Source organism: Castanea sativa, chromosome 7 (assembly GCF_040712315.1).
Source record: "Castanea sativa cultivar Marrone di Chiusa Pesio chromosome 7, ASM4071231v1".
Classification (NCBI taxonomy): Eukaryota; Viridiplantae; Streptophyta; class Magnoliopsida; order Fagales; family Fagaceae; genus Castanea; species Castanea sativa.
In genome coordinates this window covers 4,242,544-4,262,438 of record NC_134019.1, presented here as the reverse complement: position 1 = coordinate 4,262,438, position 19,895 = coordinate 4,242,544, and the positions used below count along the sequence as shown (strand labels likewise).

The 19,895-nt window shown below is 32.5% G+C and overlaps 2 protein-coding genes across 3 annotated transcripts; both read right to left on the bottom strand.

The window, feature by feature from the left end:
- Nucleotides 1–1,775: 1,775 nt before the first annotated feature.
- On the bottom strand, nucleotides 1,776–3,516 carry LOC142642511 (putative transcription factor bHLH086). The gene is made up of 5 exons (XM_075816879.1): nucleotides 2,875–3,516; nucleotides 2,539–2,640; nucleotides 2,375–2,440; nucleotides 2,166–2,231; nucleotides 1,776–2,065 (listed from the first exon to the last, which is right to left on the bottom strand). Exons 1-5 carry the CDS (start codon nucleotides 3,514–3,516, stop codon nucleotides 1,943–1,945), a joined length of 999 nt encoding a protein of 332 aa, XP_075672994.1. The 3' UTR covers nucleotides 1,776–1,942.
- Nucleotides 3,517–11,069: 7,553 nt separating this feature from the next.
- LOC142642697 (uncharacterized) lies at nucleotides 11,070–16,808 on the bottom strand. 2 transcript variants are annotated; one of them, XM_075817110.1, is made up of 4 exons: nucleotides 16,542–16,808; nucleotides 15,266–15,726; nucleotides 14,844–15,165; nucleotides 11,070–11,468 (listed from the first exon to the last, which is right to left on the bottom strand). In XM_075817110.1, exons 2-4 carry the CDS (start codon nucleotides 15,435–15,437, stop codon nucleotides 11,396–11,398), a joined length of 567 nt encoding a protein of 188 aa, XP_075673225.1. In that variant the 5' UTR covers nucleotides 15,438–15,726; nucleotides 16,542–16,808; the 3' UTR covers nucleotides 11,070–11,395. The 2 variants fall into 2 exon arrangements, with proteins under 2 accessions (XP_075673225.1, XP_075673226.1); XM_075817111.1 differs by having other exon boundaries at nucleotides 15,266–15,676; nucleotides 16,542–16,807.
- Nucleotides 16,809–19,895: the final 3,087 nt, after the last annotated feature.

Sequence of the window (19,895 nt, the reverse complement as noted above, 5' to 3'; positions counted from 1 at the left end):
AGTAATCTTACTTTGGAAGTAAAACAATGAAACAAAATAAGAATGAAAAGCAGAAAATCATGCTTCAATGTCTCGCTTAAGCTGGCCTAAGGGTCGCTCAAGTGAAGCTATAGCTGCTATAGTACATTGAGATTGCCAATAGGGAAACCAAGGGTGCAAATCAACACTTTAGTGAACCTGCTTGATCGAGTGTATAGTGGGATTCGAGTGATTGATAGGCAGGCACAAGCAAGTATATGCGGGCTTGAGCATGAGCTTGCTCAATGGCCACTCAAGTGATGAATACTAAGGCATGCTCGAGCAAGACAACTGTAGAAACTATTTTCTACAAAATTTTGGAGAAATTATGGAAAATGTGTCTTTTGAGTTTCAAAACACTTGTAACAACCAATGCAACATTTTAGAAGGCATTAGAAGGCTTGTTTCACCAAAAGTGGCATTTTAAATGTGACCTTTCAAGGGAAACTCTTAATTGTGTCTAAATAGTGTACCATATTCACAAAATTAGAGCAATATAATAGTTTTTATTCTTTCAAAAGCATATACAAATCCTTTGAGTGTGACTAGCCATTGGAGAGAAATTCACAAGATTCTTTAAGGTTGCTAGCAATTTGTAGAGTTCGGGCTTAGTCGTATCCTAGAGGTGATTTTTCTAGAACCTTCAAGTAAACTCAATCGAGTGGGGGTAAATATCATCTTAAAGATGGCAAATGTATTCATGCCTCTCAACCTAGTTCATTTTTTGTTTTTCCATTGGTTTTCCTTATAATTTCCAATATATCTCATTGACAAACACCCGCACACAATTAGATGTGGATTGATCGATCTAATGTTTTGAGGAGAGAATGTGACAAAGGTGCGGTGGTGTTATGGGAGGGGGTGATGAAAGATTTGATTTTTTGTGTGGAGGGATCTTATTTCTGTTAGGGAGAACAAAAGATATGATTTTGTTGGGGGGTTATGTTGTCAGTTTTTAAGCTATTTTCAAAACTTGTCACTGACTACTACATTGAACTCATCGACCTTCAAATAGTTAGACTGAAGTGCACTTTTGACCTTTAAAGTTTAAGATTTTTTTCATTTCAACAATTTAAGTTACAAAATTTATATTTTAGTCTGTCATGTTTGATTCAATTTTCTATTTGGCCATTTACGTTTTAAATTGAAAAATTTAAAACATAAATGGCCAATGTGAAAACAAATCAAATATAAATGGTATGAAAATTTTGAAACATAAATGCTCGAAACACATTCCAAAAGTGAAATTTATTAGTAAAATATTTACTTCCAACCACCCCTGATGACCTTGTTAGAGGCCACCACTGCCAGTCAGCTATGATTGGTAGTGTTCAGTGGGTGAACAACCATACCTATATATCAGAACTTAAAATTATGTTCAAATTTGGACGGATCAAATTGTCATGCATTCTTACATATTATATGCTTAACCTCAACAGCAGTGTTCAAAAGTATGATCCCATGCATGGTTACAAATTTTAAATTATCGGCCGTTTGTTATATTTGTTATGATGTTGTTCAGGAGATATAATTATCCTTAAGATTTGCAGCCATATGTCAGAGATTAAGTTAATATTGATTAAAACCAAAAGTACCAGAAATTCAAAATGCAAATATAAAGCTAATAACAGGACCATCATGCATACTCTAAATTATAGAGTAACAACAAAATACATAGATAAAATTGGACCAGGTTGCAGTCTCGGTTCTCATTGCATATAGAAATGCATAATTAGATTACATGAGCTTCAGATATAAAAGAAAAGGAAATGTAATCTATTAGTTAATCTTTTTTTTCTTTTTCTTTTCTTTTTTGTACTGGAGCATGCTAAATGTCAAAACAAAGCTTTTCCTTTGCCTCTCAAGTTGCCCTTGGATTATATTATTGTATTCTTCTTCTTCTTCTTCTTCAGTTTTAACTCCATTACTTTGAGCTTGAGTCTGTGTCTCTCTGACAGCAGAGAATAGCATCAATTGCTTCCTTTACTTGAGAAATATCAGGAGCTTTCCCACCTTGAACCGGCCAAAATTCATCTGTTGCCAACACCTGAAACCAAAAGAAAAAGAAAAGCCATATATACGTTTTAATTTCAATGATTTGAGGCCTTGGATTTGAGAGTAAAAATGGCTTTATAATTAAGTCACACCTTTACTTGAAGTTGAAGAAACTTGACATAACTAATGGCTTTTTCTAACATGGTTACAAGATCAACCTGTATAAGGCAAAAATAAAAATTAGATAGAAAATTCAATAGAAACCCAACATTCCAAGATAGTGAAAAGTTTCAACTATGAGGTCTAAAGTAAAGAAGCAAGAATACACAAAATGGGAAGTAGTAATGAAAATGCTCATCACCTTGGAACCATTAGGTACAAGTTCTTGTAGTACTTTAAGCCGCTCGCTAATCCTCTCTCTTCGATTCTGAAAGACAAACATTCTTTCAGTACCACTTATTGATTTTGCTTAATTTGCACTCAAACTATGTATGGATATCAGGTTAACTTAGGATTGAGGCAAACCTTGGCAGCAATACTTTGCGGGTCTTTTGACAAACTTGACTTTGGCTTTGGCTTCTTATTTGCATTGGTGAATTGGTTCTTTGAAGCTTGTGTGCTCTCTCCCTTCACAAAAAAAGAAGAGTAAATTTCACTCTAAGTTAGACCATTTATGTCTACAACCCTATACCAAAGGATTATTAAGGTATTTATAGAGTAACTAAATGCGGTACTCTCTCATCTTACATGAATTATGGTTCCATTACGAAGTTATTAGTGGGACCAAATTGAACTCCCAAAATACTCAATAATTAGTGCTAATTATTTGTGTAGTGCAAGGCAAAATAGAAGAAAAATTACCATATGAGGCCGCTTGTGGAAGCTTGTATCATGTGTTCCAGACTCATGAATGCTATCAGTGTCCACAGGTTCTTCTGAGTATAACCATCCATATGCACCATCCTCATGCTGGTTTTCTTTTGTTGTGGTATTAGTGATGGAGCTGTAATTGCTAGCTGTCTGAAAACAATTGAACTCCGCAAATAGGCGAGGCTCACTGCTGCATTTCGAACTAATTTGATTCCGTTGGTAACTCTGATCGCTGAAATTTCCCTCCCACATTGAGTACTCTACTTTTTGATTATTAGTTTTCAAGAAACTGTTCTGAGAAGAACGTTCACTTTGCTCAAAGCTAAGCAAAGATTCACAACTACTATGCATAAAATTACCATTACCATACCCGTTTTTGAAGTTTATCAACGAGTGAGCTTCTTCATGAGCTGGTTGATAATGTGTTGGCCTAAACACAAACGCGTTAGAATTCATGCCAACATTCTTGACAAACCCAGTACTCTCCAACCCGGCTACTTCTTGAAGCGCCACCTTGTTACATTCATCATCATCAACTGCATAATTAGGTCCTGGTGAGGAAAGGTCTGGGACTAATTGATGAACCGAGCCCATGCATGAATCGTGTAGCATTCGGTCCTTGGCAAGAGCCATTGAGAAAGACAGTATATAGGAATGAACTAGCTAGAATTGGAGCTACTGAGGCCAGTTCAAGCAGACAGGCAAGATTTAGAATGACTACAACTGTGGGAGGGCCTATTTGTAGAGACTTATAAACTAAATACAATAGGTGTTTTACACTGTATTATATTAATGGTGATGGAATTTATTGTATTGTATTTTAATCTAACAAAGAACAATTATAAAAATCATGACTTATAGTAGTTAGAAAGTCTTAATGGTCGTTGAAAGTGTGTAAAATTATAGGTGTTATGAAATTGCTAACCATTAATTATACAATTAGTTTTTGTATTGGGATTGTTAGCTGGCAGAAGATAATAGATTGGAGATTTAAAAATAAAAAAAAGTTGAGAGTAAACTAGCAAAAAGCTCGGCGGATCTTTTGGTATACCACGTCTTCACAGAGATTCCCATCTTGTAAATTAGTCTCACTTTCGGGAACCTGGACAAATTTGCAGGATAGTTCCTCCATTGTTTCCTTCTTGCTTGGGCACGTGGACACCTACTCTTTTTAATACTATATGTACATTCTGTGTGTAGGAGTGTAGCTGGTCATGGATATTTTTCGTGGTTATGAATTGTTTTTAATGGATTCATGGTTATGGCTACTGCATCCAGAAGAGTGAATTGTATCCAAGTTTAAGCGCATCTTCTGCAGAAGATGCTTTTGCCTACAGAACTCTCACATGTTTGCCTGATTTTTTCTTTTTTTTGGAATAGAAAGAATAGGAAACTAAAATCAGTAAGTCAACTATATGATATGCAGTTAAATATCATATCCTTCCTGGGACAATTTTACAATAGGATTAATACCAAGTTTATATATTTCTTCTTTTTTTTATAACGAAGGAAAAGCTGTATAAAATGATGTTCTATTGTATTAAATTTTGAAGAAAAGAAATGTTAGAAACAAGGAGGTAATTTAACTTTAGCCATTTTTAAATAAGTGGTGTTTATTTCACACTTGTTATTGCACACAAACGTGTACCAGTATTAACCCTTTTTCAAATAGTGGGATATCACACTTGCACTTATTCTATTATAACATAATGTTTTACTGAAATTCAAATCCATAATTGTTAAGGAGAGAAGTCTTGAGGGGATTCCAAGTAAGAGTTTTTTTTTTTATGAAATATAATTGAGTAGTTAATATAACATATACAAATATCACTTAATTCAAAAGATTAAAACTATGAATTTGAGTCAAATCATGTTATATTAATTGTAAGTGCACAATTGTACCTGGACCCAAAGACAACTACGGGCTCAGGCCCAATGAGCCTTAAACAATGAAATTTGTAGAGTGTGGGCTTGAAACCTAGGTTAGAAGTACTGAGAACTTGATAACAGGCCAAAAGTTACAAACACTTGTAAATAATAAACGATAATTGCAAATGGACCTCCTCGGACGTAAGCCGAGGACTCTCCCTGTATTATTTCTCTTTCTTTCTTAAAGATTACAATTCTTAATTTTTTCTTTGTTTTTCTCTCACCCCTTCTTCTTTGGCGTTCATCCCTCTTAAATACTTCTTTTCCTGATGCTTTATCCACGTGTTGCTCCAACCCCCTCCTCCCTAGATATTTCTTTTCTTAGTGCCTTTGAATAGTGACCAGAAGTTTCAGTCCTACTGTTCAGGGGGTCACTTCCCCATTAATGCGGCCAGGGAGGTAGGTGCAGGGTCTTTAATGTGGAGGTGGCAACCTTTGCTTTTGGTATATTTTTCCCACATCGGTGTACCTCGAAGGCTCAGGGTTTCCCCCTTTAACCAACAGTCCTTCCAGAATTCTGCCTTGCCCTTCGTAGTGAATCTCCAAATCCTCTTGGATCTGTCCGAGGAGAAGCTCACCCTCGGCTGTATCCTCGGACCCTCGACGTATGGGCCGATTCGTAGTACTAACCAATTCTTAACTCCAGAGCAGATCGGCCCTCCTTGCTAGAGCCCAAAGGCCCAAATACCTGCTTGGGTCATTTTACTCCCACATTAATCACCCACTTTTTTAATTTTATTCAATTAATGTTGTAAAGTGCTCCCATCAATAATAAATGTGAATGCTCCATGGGTCGTGAGTTGAGCAAAACCCAGCCTAATTCCCCATTTAACTAATACAGCACATCACTAATAATATTTAGTTCGTGTTCCAAACTATTTGATCTCACCGAATCAAGCACCTTCAAACCCTCATGAGTTATATATAACTCAAAGATAAAGATTATCACCAAAATATGTATTCATATATAATTACTGAATATGCATAAACCGAAATAACCACCTAGGTTAGGAGCCACGAAACAAAGATATGTATCGATCATCATGATAGGAATTTGGTCCATATTTCATTGGGCATTTAAAGAAATAATTGGATGGTGTAAACTCCATTGATGTGAAGTAGTGTTGACAATCAAAATCGGGCATTGTTATTTGTTAAACCTAGTACTGGTATATTGAAGGTTGTTAATTTGCTAGGATCTACGTGCGATGCATGGTATCGTGGAAGAGAGTAACTATCAGTGAAAAAGCACTTGGAACATGATAAACAACTTAACAAGATGAAACCTTTATGTTGCATGATGCAAAATGTCCATATACAGACCATAAAAACTTAAAAACTATATATGATCTCAGTTTATTGTAAATTTGTAAGTGCAAGACTTTAAGAAATGACACATGCCCATTGAAGTTTGTATAAATGCAACAAATAAAATTCTTACTTACCTAACGATATTTCATTTTTTTTAAACATTCCTACCTTAATTATGAGCAAATCAACACTCACTCAATTTTGTGGACAAATGACACTCTAAAGTATGTATAAATGTATAAGAATATTTTTAAAATAAAGTAATAAATATTCCACCAGGAAGTAATGGTCCAACGACATGCGCTTATTTATTGCATTTGTAAAATGGTATAACTTAGATACAGTTTCATAAATGCAAATCTTTAGGATTCTCAATTAAATTTAAAGACATAATTATATTGAATTTAATTCTCATTAGGAAAGATAATTACTATATGCATTGCATTAGTCAATGTAGCCGTGTGTTTGAACTTGATTTAGGAACCTCTTAGATACTATACATAAGCAACTTCCTTTATGAAACCTCAAGGGTAGGACTTAGGAGTGTCATTGCCTAAAGCTAGTGTTTGGAAAGCTTCAATTCATGAACAGTAAAATTAACTATGAGTGATGAAAACAACTTATTCACCATACTCATGGATCCATCACGTTTTATTCACCATTCACAATCAACCATTTCAGTAATTATAAAATTTACTTTGAAAAACATTGTATCTGTAGCATTATTTTCGTGAAACTTCAAAATAACATAATCTAATTTATCCCAAAAAATTGGTTTCGAAGAGGATCAAAAGGTGAGTATGATGTGTGCTATGATATTTCTGAGATGATATTTTTTTTGTTTGTTCTGAAATGAGTGAGCAAATTAACATGTCGTTATCAGTTACCGACTCCGATCGACTATAAATTCCTTCCTTCCACAGCTTCCAGCACAACTACCACTTTGACTTTATATCAATATTTGTATCTTAATTAAACGATATAATCATAGATTTAAATAGTAAATAGTAAATAGGCATGCACTACTGAACTTTAGCAAACTATATATTAATATGATGCAAGCAAACCCTTTTTAAAATGCCCCTATTGCCGTATAGAGCCAAAACTTGCTTCACCCTACTTAGACACAAACCGAATCAAATTAAACATTGCTTATAGTCAATAACTTGTAGTAATAAATTAATAATTACTATATTTAAAGAACAGTTAAATGATATAAAGAACAGTTTGTGTAAGGTAGGCTGAAGCAAGTTAAATATAGTAATGTTAGCTCAGCTGATAAGTTATTAATTTAGCTCAGCTGATAAATTAATAATGTTCTTTAAATATATCATTTATTAGTATGTTAATGTTAGCTCAGCTGATAAGAATAACTACATCAGTCCATGTAAAATTGTGTAAGAATATATGATTGTTACACTGACACTAATAATTTCCCTTTACTTTTGTTTTATTCTTTCTTTATGTATCCCGATGATGAAGGAAGAGTGTAGATGATGATTGTTATGTGTGAAAAAAATTAAAAAATTAATATTTAATAAGATCTAGTATAAAATACATCATCTGATATGGAGTGTTTTTAAAAATGAGTATATAAAATAGAAAAATTATATTCTTATGTCAAAATAGACAAGAATTTTTGCAAAAGCTGAGACAAATTAATATTGCTCAAAAATCTCTTATTCTTGATTAATGAATCTGGAATTCCAACCCCTGATATCCATCAAATAAAAAAAAATACACCTATATCATTTACTATTTAGACAAAAAAATATATGTCATTTACTGCCCCAATGAAGATTATCATCCTCATGTTTTGTTGTCCAGACAAGAAGAATTGAATGGGGTGAAGCAGCAAGCTGGCATTGACAGAGGAACTCTATCCCTTGTTTTAAGGAGTTTTGAGTTATTCCTCTAGTGATGAATTTGGCAACCCTTACCACAATGCACACTTCATGTTTATTATTGCCGGGTTTAATTACCTTATCTCAAAGATTTAGTCATTAATGACAACCTGAGAATTTGATATCCTAATGTGCTCTGTCTCTCTATACGGGTTTATGAATCCAACTGGCGAGTTTAAGTTCCTAATGATTCTCAATTAAATTCTTAAATATTTATTGAACATTATTGTTTGTTAATGTCACAGGCTCACAGCTTTTGATTGAAGAAGTTGATGAAAACTATAGTTCTTGGTTGTCCCGATAAGATGCTTATTGTACCTTTTGGGTTTCTCCATTCTGAGTATCTTATATTGAAATTTGTGTATGTTTTGTATATAGGATCTCAATATTCATATTCATCTAGTATTTTGTTTTATATGGGGATTTGAAATAATACACACTGTATATGTATATAGTCCTTGCTGCCTAAGTAGGCATGAGAGTTTAAAGAATTTGATCAATAACATTTTATCGAAAGCCAAAAGTCTTTATTTTTTGTCCTTCAATCAATGAGTGAGTAAATGATCCCAGGGAGAAGTAATGAAAATTTTGAATGAGTTCTATTAACGGATATCTTTAGAGTATTTGTTAATGAGTTATTTTAATAAATTGACTTATTTTTTAAACCAACTTGTGCATGGTTTATGTACAATTATATTTTTACTTAACTTATTTTTTAAGTAAAATAGGTCATAAAATTTAAACTATCTCAGACGAACAATTGTTACTTTTTGGTGATAACAAATACTCAAAAATGCTAAATTGTGGTGAAACTAGATCCATGTTTCACTTTTAAGTTTGAGCACGATAATCAAGATATGACTGAGGTGAACTTGTTTGGACAAGGCTACAAAGGACCAATCTGACAGATGAAGGGGACAAGTGCAGCGGAAGCAATTTGCAAAGGAATGGCAATTTCTCTATAATGAGAGTAAAACTGAAATGAAATGGGTGGTGGATGAAGAGGGTGGGGTTGATCTAAAATATTTTTTTTAATGAATAATAATAATCCCAAACATTAAGATCAGAAAGAGTGGACCTTTTTTTATATTAAAACTTAGAAATTATAAATTGATGGATTTAATGATTTTGAAAAATAAAAACCTGGCAAAAGTTTAATAAATTCCTTTTTGGAAAAAAATTATTGAATTTCAAGTTAGTTATAATAAGTTAATTCCAAATTACATAGATTTGAGAAATTTCAAAACTATAAGATGCATTTGAGAATTTATAAATTGATGGATTTAATGATTTTGAAAAATAAAAACCTTGCAAAAGTTTAATAAATTCCTTTTTGGAAAAAAATTAATGAATTTCAAGTTAGTTATAATAAGTTAATTCCAAATTACATAGATTTGAGAAATTTCAAAACTATAAGATGCATTTGATAAATTTCAAAATTACATGGAATTTTAAAGAAGTTTCACGAGACAAACACAAATTTGATAAAATTTGAATTACAATAAAATTTGAATTACAATAAAATTTGAAAAATATAACTAATTGAGAAATTTGAAAAATATAACTAATTGAGAAATTTGAAAAATATAGCTGTTATGAAATAATAAAGTAAAAAAAATATTTAAATGAAATAGAGACATAATATAAATTTTGCTGGAAAGTATATTTGAAAAAGTAAGTAGAGGAAATTTAAAAAAAAAATTTCTATGTGAGAAAATGAAAAATCTATTAGAGATGCTCCAAGAGTCTACATGGATCCTTTTAACTTATTGCAAAGGAATTTTTCCTCGTGCATTTGTCCTTTCATGTGTCTCAATAGGTGTTGCATTGGATTGGATATGGATGTAGTGCAATTACCCCTAAGTGTGAGGAAAGTTATAAAAATAAAAAATTATCCAAGGGCTGAAGGAATGGCAATACCCCTTAGCGGTATTGCAAAGGCAATACCCCTTAGATCATAGTATAATTGACTTGGTTATATAAAGGTTTCATCATTGGTGTTATATACAACTATACAAATAATGGGAGAGTTGTCACTTGTCACATGGCAAAACTTTTACAATAAATGGTTTCATGTTATATTCTCGAAAAAATTTCACATTTTACACAACAATTAAGTTGGCAAGCTTATCGTGGTTTGTATTAAAATCCACCACTATTACTTTTTTATTTATCACTAACAATCTACCATATCAGTGAACAACAATTATGAAATTTTGTCAAAATAAGTGTGAAGATACAGAGGGTATACATACTTTTTGTTATCTATTGGTTATGGCCAAATTGGCCTACTGTGTCTGTGTTCGTTGCATAGTTGGTTAGTTTTAATACAAATTATGACTTCTTCATTTATAAAATTTAAATAAAAAGAATGATTTCAGATGTGAAAAAGGGTGTCACAAGGGAAGAGAATCAGGCTTTCCATCTTGGACTTTATTGAGGTGAATGAACACAATGGGAATGGGTTCTGCAGTGAAACACTTGCAACGGGAAGGAGAATATGGTGTACCAGCAAGAGCTGGACTTGGATGGTGGCCTCAGTTATAGGAAACAAGAATATCCTTGAGAGAGTAAACTTATGAGAACAGCCTAATCAATTTCTCATATTGTAAAAAGTCCAATTAATTTTCTCAAATACTCTAAAAGGGCGTTTGGTTCGCTATGACGTGCCTTTGACGTGATGCACATTATACTGAATAGCACTAACGCTTACCACCATAAATGCATTTTGCATTTTGTTCCTTGTAAAGTGCTGATCTTGACACAGCACTCACACAAGATAATTCAAACACAACGCAGACAAAAAATTGCAACATAATGTGGAACTGATTTCCAACTGAAATAAGTTCTACAAAAACTCCAAACAATAGCATATAAACATTGGTCATGTTTTTCTGAATCATGTTAATGTTCAAATGTTGCACACATAATAAAGCATAGTAATATGGAAGTAACATCAGAAGCAATCCGAATGATCAGTACCCAAATGTTAATACCTTCTAAATGACCCCTAGGACATTAAACAAGAAACAAACAACAAAATTAGCAAGATGCAACCACATGATGTGGCAGGTTTTTTCATAATAGCAATAGGTATCAAACAGTTAACACAGATCCAAATAAAGTATTTTAACTACTAAGCATAAAACAGGGAGGGACTAATGCTTAACAAAACTCAATATGAGAGCTTTGATTCGACCTAAACAAAATATATACAAATATATACACTTCTATAAACTAACACTACAGAGCAAGTTTCCAAAGCACAAAATGGCGAGAGATTAATTTCTTACTAAACCCAATATGAGAGCTTTAAGCCAACCTAAACTAAATATATACACAATACATACACATCAGAGCAAGTCTCTTTATTGGGCTACCGAACAGGGTGGACCTTGAGTTATTGGGGCTTGAGTCATAGGAAAGACGGCAATTGACAACCTGTAACAACAAATTTACTCCCAATTAAGCAACATAAACACCTATATATACAAGAACAGCAATATATATGGAAATATGCACATATAGATTTATGCGCTTGCAATGCGGAGAGAGAAAGAAAGATGCGTGCCAGCTTCAATGATATTCAACACATGCCTAGAAAACTGAGAAAGAGATAGTGAAGAAAGCTTTTAAAATTAGTGAGGAATTTGCGAACTTTTGCAGAACAAAGCCTGTAAGTAATTTGAGAGAAATGTAAGATAGAGCTCTTTCTTATGTGAATATCTAATTTATGACCTCAATGATCATCCAAAGAACATCCAAATATCTAATTTACGTGTTAGTCTAATATAACCATAGAACATGAAAATATCTTTTTTGTTTCCTCACTAAGATACAAAGAGCTTAAATCAGCTTTATGACTAATCAACAACAGCATGACGTGGAAATTTTTTATAAAAGGAGTAACTAGCAATAAGAAACTTACATAGATCCTAACTGGGAACAATAAAGTTACATAGATCCAATTAAAGTATTAAACCATAAAGCAACTTCAACCTCAGAATCTGGTTCATAGTGCAGAAACAATAACAAAATTTACCAAATGCCCTATGCTATATATATATATATATATAAAGAGAGAGAGAGAGAGAGAGAGGAGTGATTGTGTGCTGCCCCATCAACACAGATAGGGCCTCACTGATTTCACATATATTGGTGAGATTACAAATATTTTTAAACCTAACAAAGAAATCTATTAACTGAAGATGGACATCTTCCAATTTTTGCTTGATTTACTGGATCAAAATTGTTTATATACATAAATACATAGCTATGTCGTAGTGTGCATGTGCAGGTGTGTGTGTTAGTGTGATTGGTAAGTTATAAAATTAAAAAAAAAATCAATGAATAACCTTTAATAGAAAGATACATAACATAGAATAAAAAGGGTTAATAAAGTAAAATTTAGTAATATAGTCTATTAGTTCAAAGGATAGTGCCACTGCAGAAAGGTTGTAACTTGAAATTTTACATATATTATTACAGTTTCTTAAAATTTTTATATAGTAAATTTGAAAATAACTATCAATGGACAACATAATAATAACATAGACATATTAGGATGCACAAATACTCCATTTTTGCTCACATACCCGTATCTGATACGTATAGTAACAGTATCATTACGGATACATCTAAATACATACCCAAACATTTATTTAAGTGCCAATACATATAGGATACACCCGTGATACGACTTGAATATCGTTGTAAACCAACCCCCGATAGTAAGAGATAGCCCAAACTTGTAAGAATTTTTATTTGTGTTTTATATATTGGTTACAATGCTGAACACTTATCTAGTTATCCTTTATTTACTATTTGAATCTTAGTTTGTATTCTAAACATTATTTGATGGTCATGGATTCACTTTACAATCCATTATTACTTTTAAATTGGTATATGTTAAAAAATATATATAAATAAATGCTTACTAATGTATAAAGATATATAACTAAATTATATTTAATAAATAATTAATACACATATCCCCGATGTATTGTACCCTAAGTTTTTTAACAAATGTTGTATCACCGTACCAGTATAGTACCCATACCCATATCAATACCCACACATCTGTCACATATATAGTTATACATAACATTTTCTATCATTCTCTTCTGCTTTATATACACATAACATCTTCTATCATTCTCTTCTGCTTTATAAAAATACATAATGGTAATAGCTATGATACAAATGAAGTATATGGTTCAATTAAAATATCGTAAAGTATAAAAGCAAAAGGCAAAAGAATAGTAAAACTTTTGATATGTAAACAAAAAATTGTGTATAGAATCTTAAGAATGGTGTTTCTATGATCAATCAATGGTTGGTGTCATTTCCTTCAAAATGAGTGTTAATTTTTAGTGATTCCTTAATTTTCTTTTTTTTTTTTTAAATTGTGCCTAGGCATGCTTTCATCTTCTCCAAAAAGCACCAAAAAAAGAGTGCTTGTGGCATGCCTCATTGGAAGAGCTTTGCTTCTCCGAAGCAAAGCACTTAGACCTTTGAGCTTTGAGCTTTGAGATTTAAGCATGCCCAAGCACACGTTTAATAACACTGGAAACAATACAGATTTAATATTATTGATATTTTTTTCAATTAAGTATGACAATGATGCCCCTGTTTCAGATTTCATAACATTTATCCCAAACCTTTTACCTAGGTTCTAAAAGCTGCCATTGCATCCTGCTAACAAGTTTGTTGATATGATTATTATAGTTTGTGTCTACCATTTTTTTTTTTTTTTTTGAAAAATACATTGCAGGATTAGACGAAAAGATATTTTGAAATCAGTAGCTCCATTGATAGCTCCCAGAAAATTATTGTCAGGATCAAAGGTAAGAAAATCAGGTATATAAATGCAGCGTTATTTCAAAAATATGAATTACATTTAAAAAAGAGAATTATTTCTGAAATTTTATTTCCATAGGAAAAGGGCTAAAATTGAAGACTTACATCTGGTTATCAACTCTACCATCAATGAAGGACATTCAGGCCAATAAATGGGTTAAAGAGACAGACACTACACCAAAATAAGTCTATTACATCAAGTGTTAATACAACAAAATTAGTATAGTGGAATTAGACATAATATCACATCTAAAAATTAAAAGTCGTTGTAATAGTAACTTAAGAATATTAAATTATTACATTAATAATAATTAGTTGTAATAATTTATAATTTTCAGTTGCAATAGAGATTTTAATACTAAATTGAATTTAGAAAATTTTTTGCAATAACTTAAATTGCAGAAATCAATTTTTTTAATATATTATTACAATGATCTAATTCCAATTATTTTACTATCTATTGTAAAAAATATATTTATATGAAAAAAATTAACTATTACAATAAATATACCGTTGCAATAATTTGAACCCAAATTATTTTTGTCAATTCTTTACAATCTATTGTAATAAAATTCATGAAATAATAGCCTATTACTACAAGATATTCGAAGTAATAAATTGTTTATTGCAATAGAAAATATACTATTATATCAAAATTTTCATTAAAATATTTAAAGTTTATTGCAACAAAAAAATTTTTAGCACAAAATTATTACCTCAAATTTTATTACAACACTTCGCATAAACTATTGCAATAACTTCGATGTTATTGCAACGATTTTTTTTGTTGTAATAAACATTTTTTTGTTGTAGTGAGAGGTGATTCAAGAGAAATTCATGATAAAGTATTCCACTAGATAGAAGTAGCCAAAATAGTAATATTTCCAAGCGAATGAAACCTACAGCAAATAAGACAAGAATCATGCCAAACATGAAAAGAGAGAGACTAAAACATACGGAGTGTCAGACCGCAATTTCTTGTTAGGTTTCTTCTTATTCTTGCGGCGCTTCTTCAAGGAACTTGGACCTACATCTGAAGGCTCTGGTAACACAGCAGGCACAAATTCAATTGGCAAATTCACTGCTTGAGATGGTTCAGGTTTTGATACAATGAGTTCATGGCTAACTTGCCCAGAACTTTGTCCTGTGCTAACTCCAACAGCCTGGGGTACAACACTGATATTCGCATGGCTTGTATCCTTCAGTTTATGCAATGCAGCATAGAGTTTGTCTTTAGACTTGATTATCTCAGAAAGAACCATTCCCGACCTAGAATTACCTACATTATATCCTCAATTAGTAGCCACACAAAGTTTAGAACACACAAGGCGTAAATAGTTTAAAGACAACTTTATAATAATCATAGAGAAAAAAGATACCCAAAAGAAAGATAATAACAGCACGTGTTGCCAATTGTTCAGCTTCTTTCTTGCTTCTACCAAGTTCACCAGTATGATATAAACCGTTGAAAACCAAAGTAGACATGAAAACTGGAAGGAACCCTGCTTGTTCTAGCTTAACAGTATTGTAAGTAGGCTTCTCCAGGTTCATCTTGACAGCAAACTCATTGAGGATAGACTTGCAAGTTTGGCAACGTCTTGTTCGGCTGTTTTTCTAAGCGAAAAAAGTGTTTGGAGAGGTATAGAGGCATCCATCCACGTCCACTATTGACCTAAACTTTGGTGCATGTTGCATTCCCTCATTTCTAGTTTGATATATTGGCATCTGAATGCCCGACCTTTGTGTGTATTCCTGAAGGCGGTTCTTGTGCATCACTGGTTCTGGAAGGCCTAAACAAATTCCATCCACATAACTTTTAGAGAATACTTCTGTACAACAGCTAGCAAAACAAATTCAAGCAAAATATTGTTTATGTTATAAGAAGCCTTGAAGGGAAACACAAATGGGTTAAACACAAGTCAACAATGAGAAAGCACTGTGCAATATTATAAGAAGCCTTGAAGGGAAATTCTAAAGGAACACAAATTGCTAAATTACAATAACAATAGAAGTGAACTAGTCTACTCTTTAAGCAAACACATCATCTTGTACATGGGAATTAAAAGCATCAAGAACTTAGACCCCTATTTGAACAAGTACACTACCAAAGACAGATTGGGTCCTAAAAAACACATTAAATATGTTGATCTAGCACATGATGGGGTTTTGTTTGTTTGATGACACTTATTTGCTAAAAACACCTACCCCAAAGCAAATAAAAATTAAAATATGAATCTGCACAGCCATTTTACATAAGAATCACATCCCAAGTTTTGATTTTTCTAACAAAATGTAAAATTTGAGTTTACACAGCTATTTTACATAAAGATCAAATCCCAAGTTCTGATCTTTCTTTTCCCTTTATTCATCCACAGAGTCCAACAAATTGTATAGCATAAACAAGCACCATTTCCACTCAGAAAACAGGAAAATTCCCTTATTTATTATTTTGCCAGAGATATTGAGACACCCTTTGGTTGCTCAGGAAAAAAAAAAAAAATCTAAAATGTTCAACAACAAAAATTGGACAGAACAAGCAAGAATTTTTCAAAAGCTCGTATCTTTAAGTACTAAGGACTAAATTATCAAAACCCAAAAAGGAAAATGTATGAAAAAACAAAAAATGAAATAAAACCCAGCAAAGTTTAGACTTACGTGAAGAATAGGACTGTGCTGCAGAAGTAGAGGTAGACTGAGGCTGAGGCTGAAGCAGAGGCTGAGTTGAAAGCTGAGGCTGAGGAAAGTTGGAGCTCACTTTCTCAATTTCCAAGGGTTGAGAGGACGAAGAACCCATCATCTATCTCCAAAGAGCAGTGAGCTCACTGTGTCCGTGACTGTGTGCTTGTGTTCAAAGAAATGAGAGAGAGAGAGAGAGAGGTCTGTGTGTGTTTGTGTTAAAGCAATTGAGAGGTCTGTTGTTTCGTCATTTTCGGGAGGAGTGAATGTTATTATAAAGATGCATGTAAAAGTAAGACCAACCTATTAATTTCCTGTACAGAACAGAAAACGATTAATTTCGTAATTGAAAATCAAACCCTTTCAATGTTTAAACAACCATAACACTTCAACAAAAAAAAAACTACCATAACACTTCTCACACGTTTTCCTATAACACTAGACATAATATTTTTGTGTATTTTAAACAATCATTTTTAAAACTTCTACACTACTACCAAACGGGAAAGTGGATTGAATTTTTAAAAAATTCAAACCTAAAACTACGTTGAATTAGAGCATTCATATCAAAATTTTTAAAAATTTTAGCATTTAGCATCTCAAAAAGTCATTTTATTAATTTTAACAACTCATTTTACAATACACATATTATTAAAGTTTTTATTTTTTACCATTTCGTTTAAAATAATATAATCTACTCATTCAAATAATAAAAAACAACGGCACAAACTACATTTTCCACCACAAGTATTAAAATAATAATATTTTTTTAAGATTGGAGTTAAGTGAGCTTTCAAAGATGAAAGCTCATTGTAGCTCAGATTATATTTTTTTTAAGTTTAGCATGTTTGTTGTAACTTGCTTTTTAGTGCCTTTTACAAACTTGATGTTAAAATTTAGCATTTATAGCATTTAGCATTCTTAATGAGAATGATCATAAGAATACTATTTTTGTTATATCAATCAATACACACGTAATCTACTACAATGATTTTTTTGAATTTTCCTATATGCCTTTCATTTTCTTTAATAATAGTTTGAAATATATAGATGAATATATATTAATAGGGGTAATTTTTGAGATTATGTAGAGGCTTTTTTTTTAGAAAAGATAGTAATATTGGTATAATGTTAAGAATTTAAGATTGTGTGTGGTAATTTCTATTTATTAATTTGTGAAATGTTGGTGGATGTAAGCAAAATATGTACACCAAATCCTTTTTGAAGACTCATATAATGTTAAGAATTTAAATCCAACATTTTAAATATTAGAGACAAAATTAATTTTTTTTATTTTTTTAGAAACATTTTGTTTTGTTCCTATAGTTTGACGCGTTCTAAGGAGGAAATATGGAGAATTTACGTGCACGTGTTAGAATTATACTCGGAATTCACAAACACCCTTTTTTTTCTTTGTTAAAACAAACCAAACGTTTTTTGTTTTCTCCAAGAGTGGCAATTAATGGATTCATAATTGGTTGTTTTGCTGTTTCCTAAATAATGATAAATATTTAGGAATGTGAACAGATGCTTAAATGCACTTGTTAAAGAGGAATCGAATGGACCATATTGGCTAGGCATAAATACACTTTTAGTCCCTATATTTTGACTTTTTTTTCATTTTAGTCCCTACATTTTAATTTTACCACTTTTAGTTTCTAATTCAATTAACTTGTTCCATCTTAGTCCTTTCCATCAGTCAACTGACAGAAATAGCTGAGGTGGTTACCAGAAGAATTAAAATATTATAAAAAATGTCACATCATCCATGACACATCAGCATATAAATTTAAAAAATTAATTTATTAATTTTAACTAAATAATAAAAATAAAAACAGAATTAAAAACTAAAATTCATGATTGTTCTTCATGTTCTTTTGTTCTTCATTTTACAGAGCCTTCTCTTTCTCTCTCACACTCGAGCCTTCATGGCCCAATACCTTGAACTCATCACTCTGATCATCAGCACCACCACCACGGTGGTCTTCTCCATCTCCGAACCAACTATCTCAACCTCGAAATCTCCGATTTGAATTGTCTCTGTCTCAGACCACCATGGCGAAGCCTTTCAAGCTCATCATCGCCGCCACCATCGGCGGTGGTTTCACATCCCAGTCTCAAATTCTCTCTAAAACCGAAACCTATAAGCTCTCTCGCTCTGGATCGGTCTCACCCTCTCTTCAATCTAAACGAGGCACAGCCTCCTAGCTATGTCGTGAAGCCCAGCCGCCACGACCACGACGATGGTGGTTCGCAACCTCTCATCCTTTCTCTCTCTCTAAACTCAAGCCAAACACTTCATATTTATCCGATCTCTCTCTAGAACCTAGAACTCAACTTCTCGATCTACTGCCTAGGACAATGCGTGGAATTGTGGAGGATAAAGGCTTCACGGATCTGCCAAGAACTGTGGCCGTGGCGACGCGTGAGATCACATGTGGCAGCGCGTGAGCTTTTGATCAACATAGGTATGATAGAGGGTAAGGTACTGGGATTTTTGTGCTCATGTTCTGTGTTTGTGAGGATTTGTGAACATGTATCAAAGAGTGTATACACACATATGAAACAGAGGTTTTCAGATTTACCTTTTTTTTTGTGATTTTTGGTTGATATTTTTCTCTATCCGGCTGGCTAATTTGTTGCTTCCCTTTTGTGATTTAGTCATTTGTGATTGCTCCGGTTGATGTTTGGCTACAACTTGTTCTTCATATTCTTCTGATCGAATCTCTGGACGTGTCGCTCGCAGAGGAGTTGAGCGCGATGAGGAAGAAGATAGAGAGGCTGAAGTCGGACAAAGAGAGAACGGAGTAGATGCTGAGAGAGAGGGACTTGATGTTGGAGATGAAGATTTCTTTGTTTTTGTGTTTTGAATTCGTTTAATTTTTGAGATATTTTGTTTAATTTTTTGATATTTTGTTAACTGGATTTATGAGTTTTTTTTGCTGAGAATTCAGTGTTGATTGTGTTAGAATTTGGGGAAGAACATGAGATGATCTTGATTTGTGGTAGATCTGATGGTGCTGGGTTTTCATGATCTCTGAGGTGTTGAATTTGGGTTTTTTCTTCTTATTTTCATTTATGTCCTAGTAATCTGGGTTTGAGTTCTTGGGTTGCTGGGTTCGTGTTCTTGTGATGGGTTTGAGTTCTTGGTTGCTGGGTTTGATTTGGGAAGAATATGAAGAATAAGTTGTAAAATGAAGAACAATTTGAAGAACATGAAGAACAATCTTAATTCATGTAAATTTTAGTTTTTAATTCTATTTTTATTTTTATTATTTAGTTAAAATTAATAAATTAATTTTTTTAAATTTATATGGTGATGTGTCATGGGTG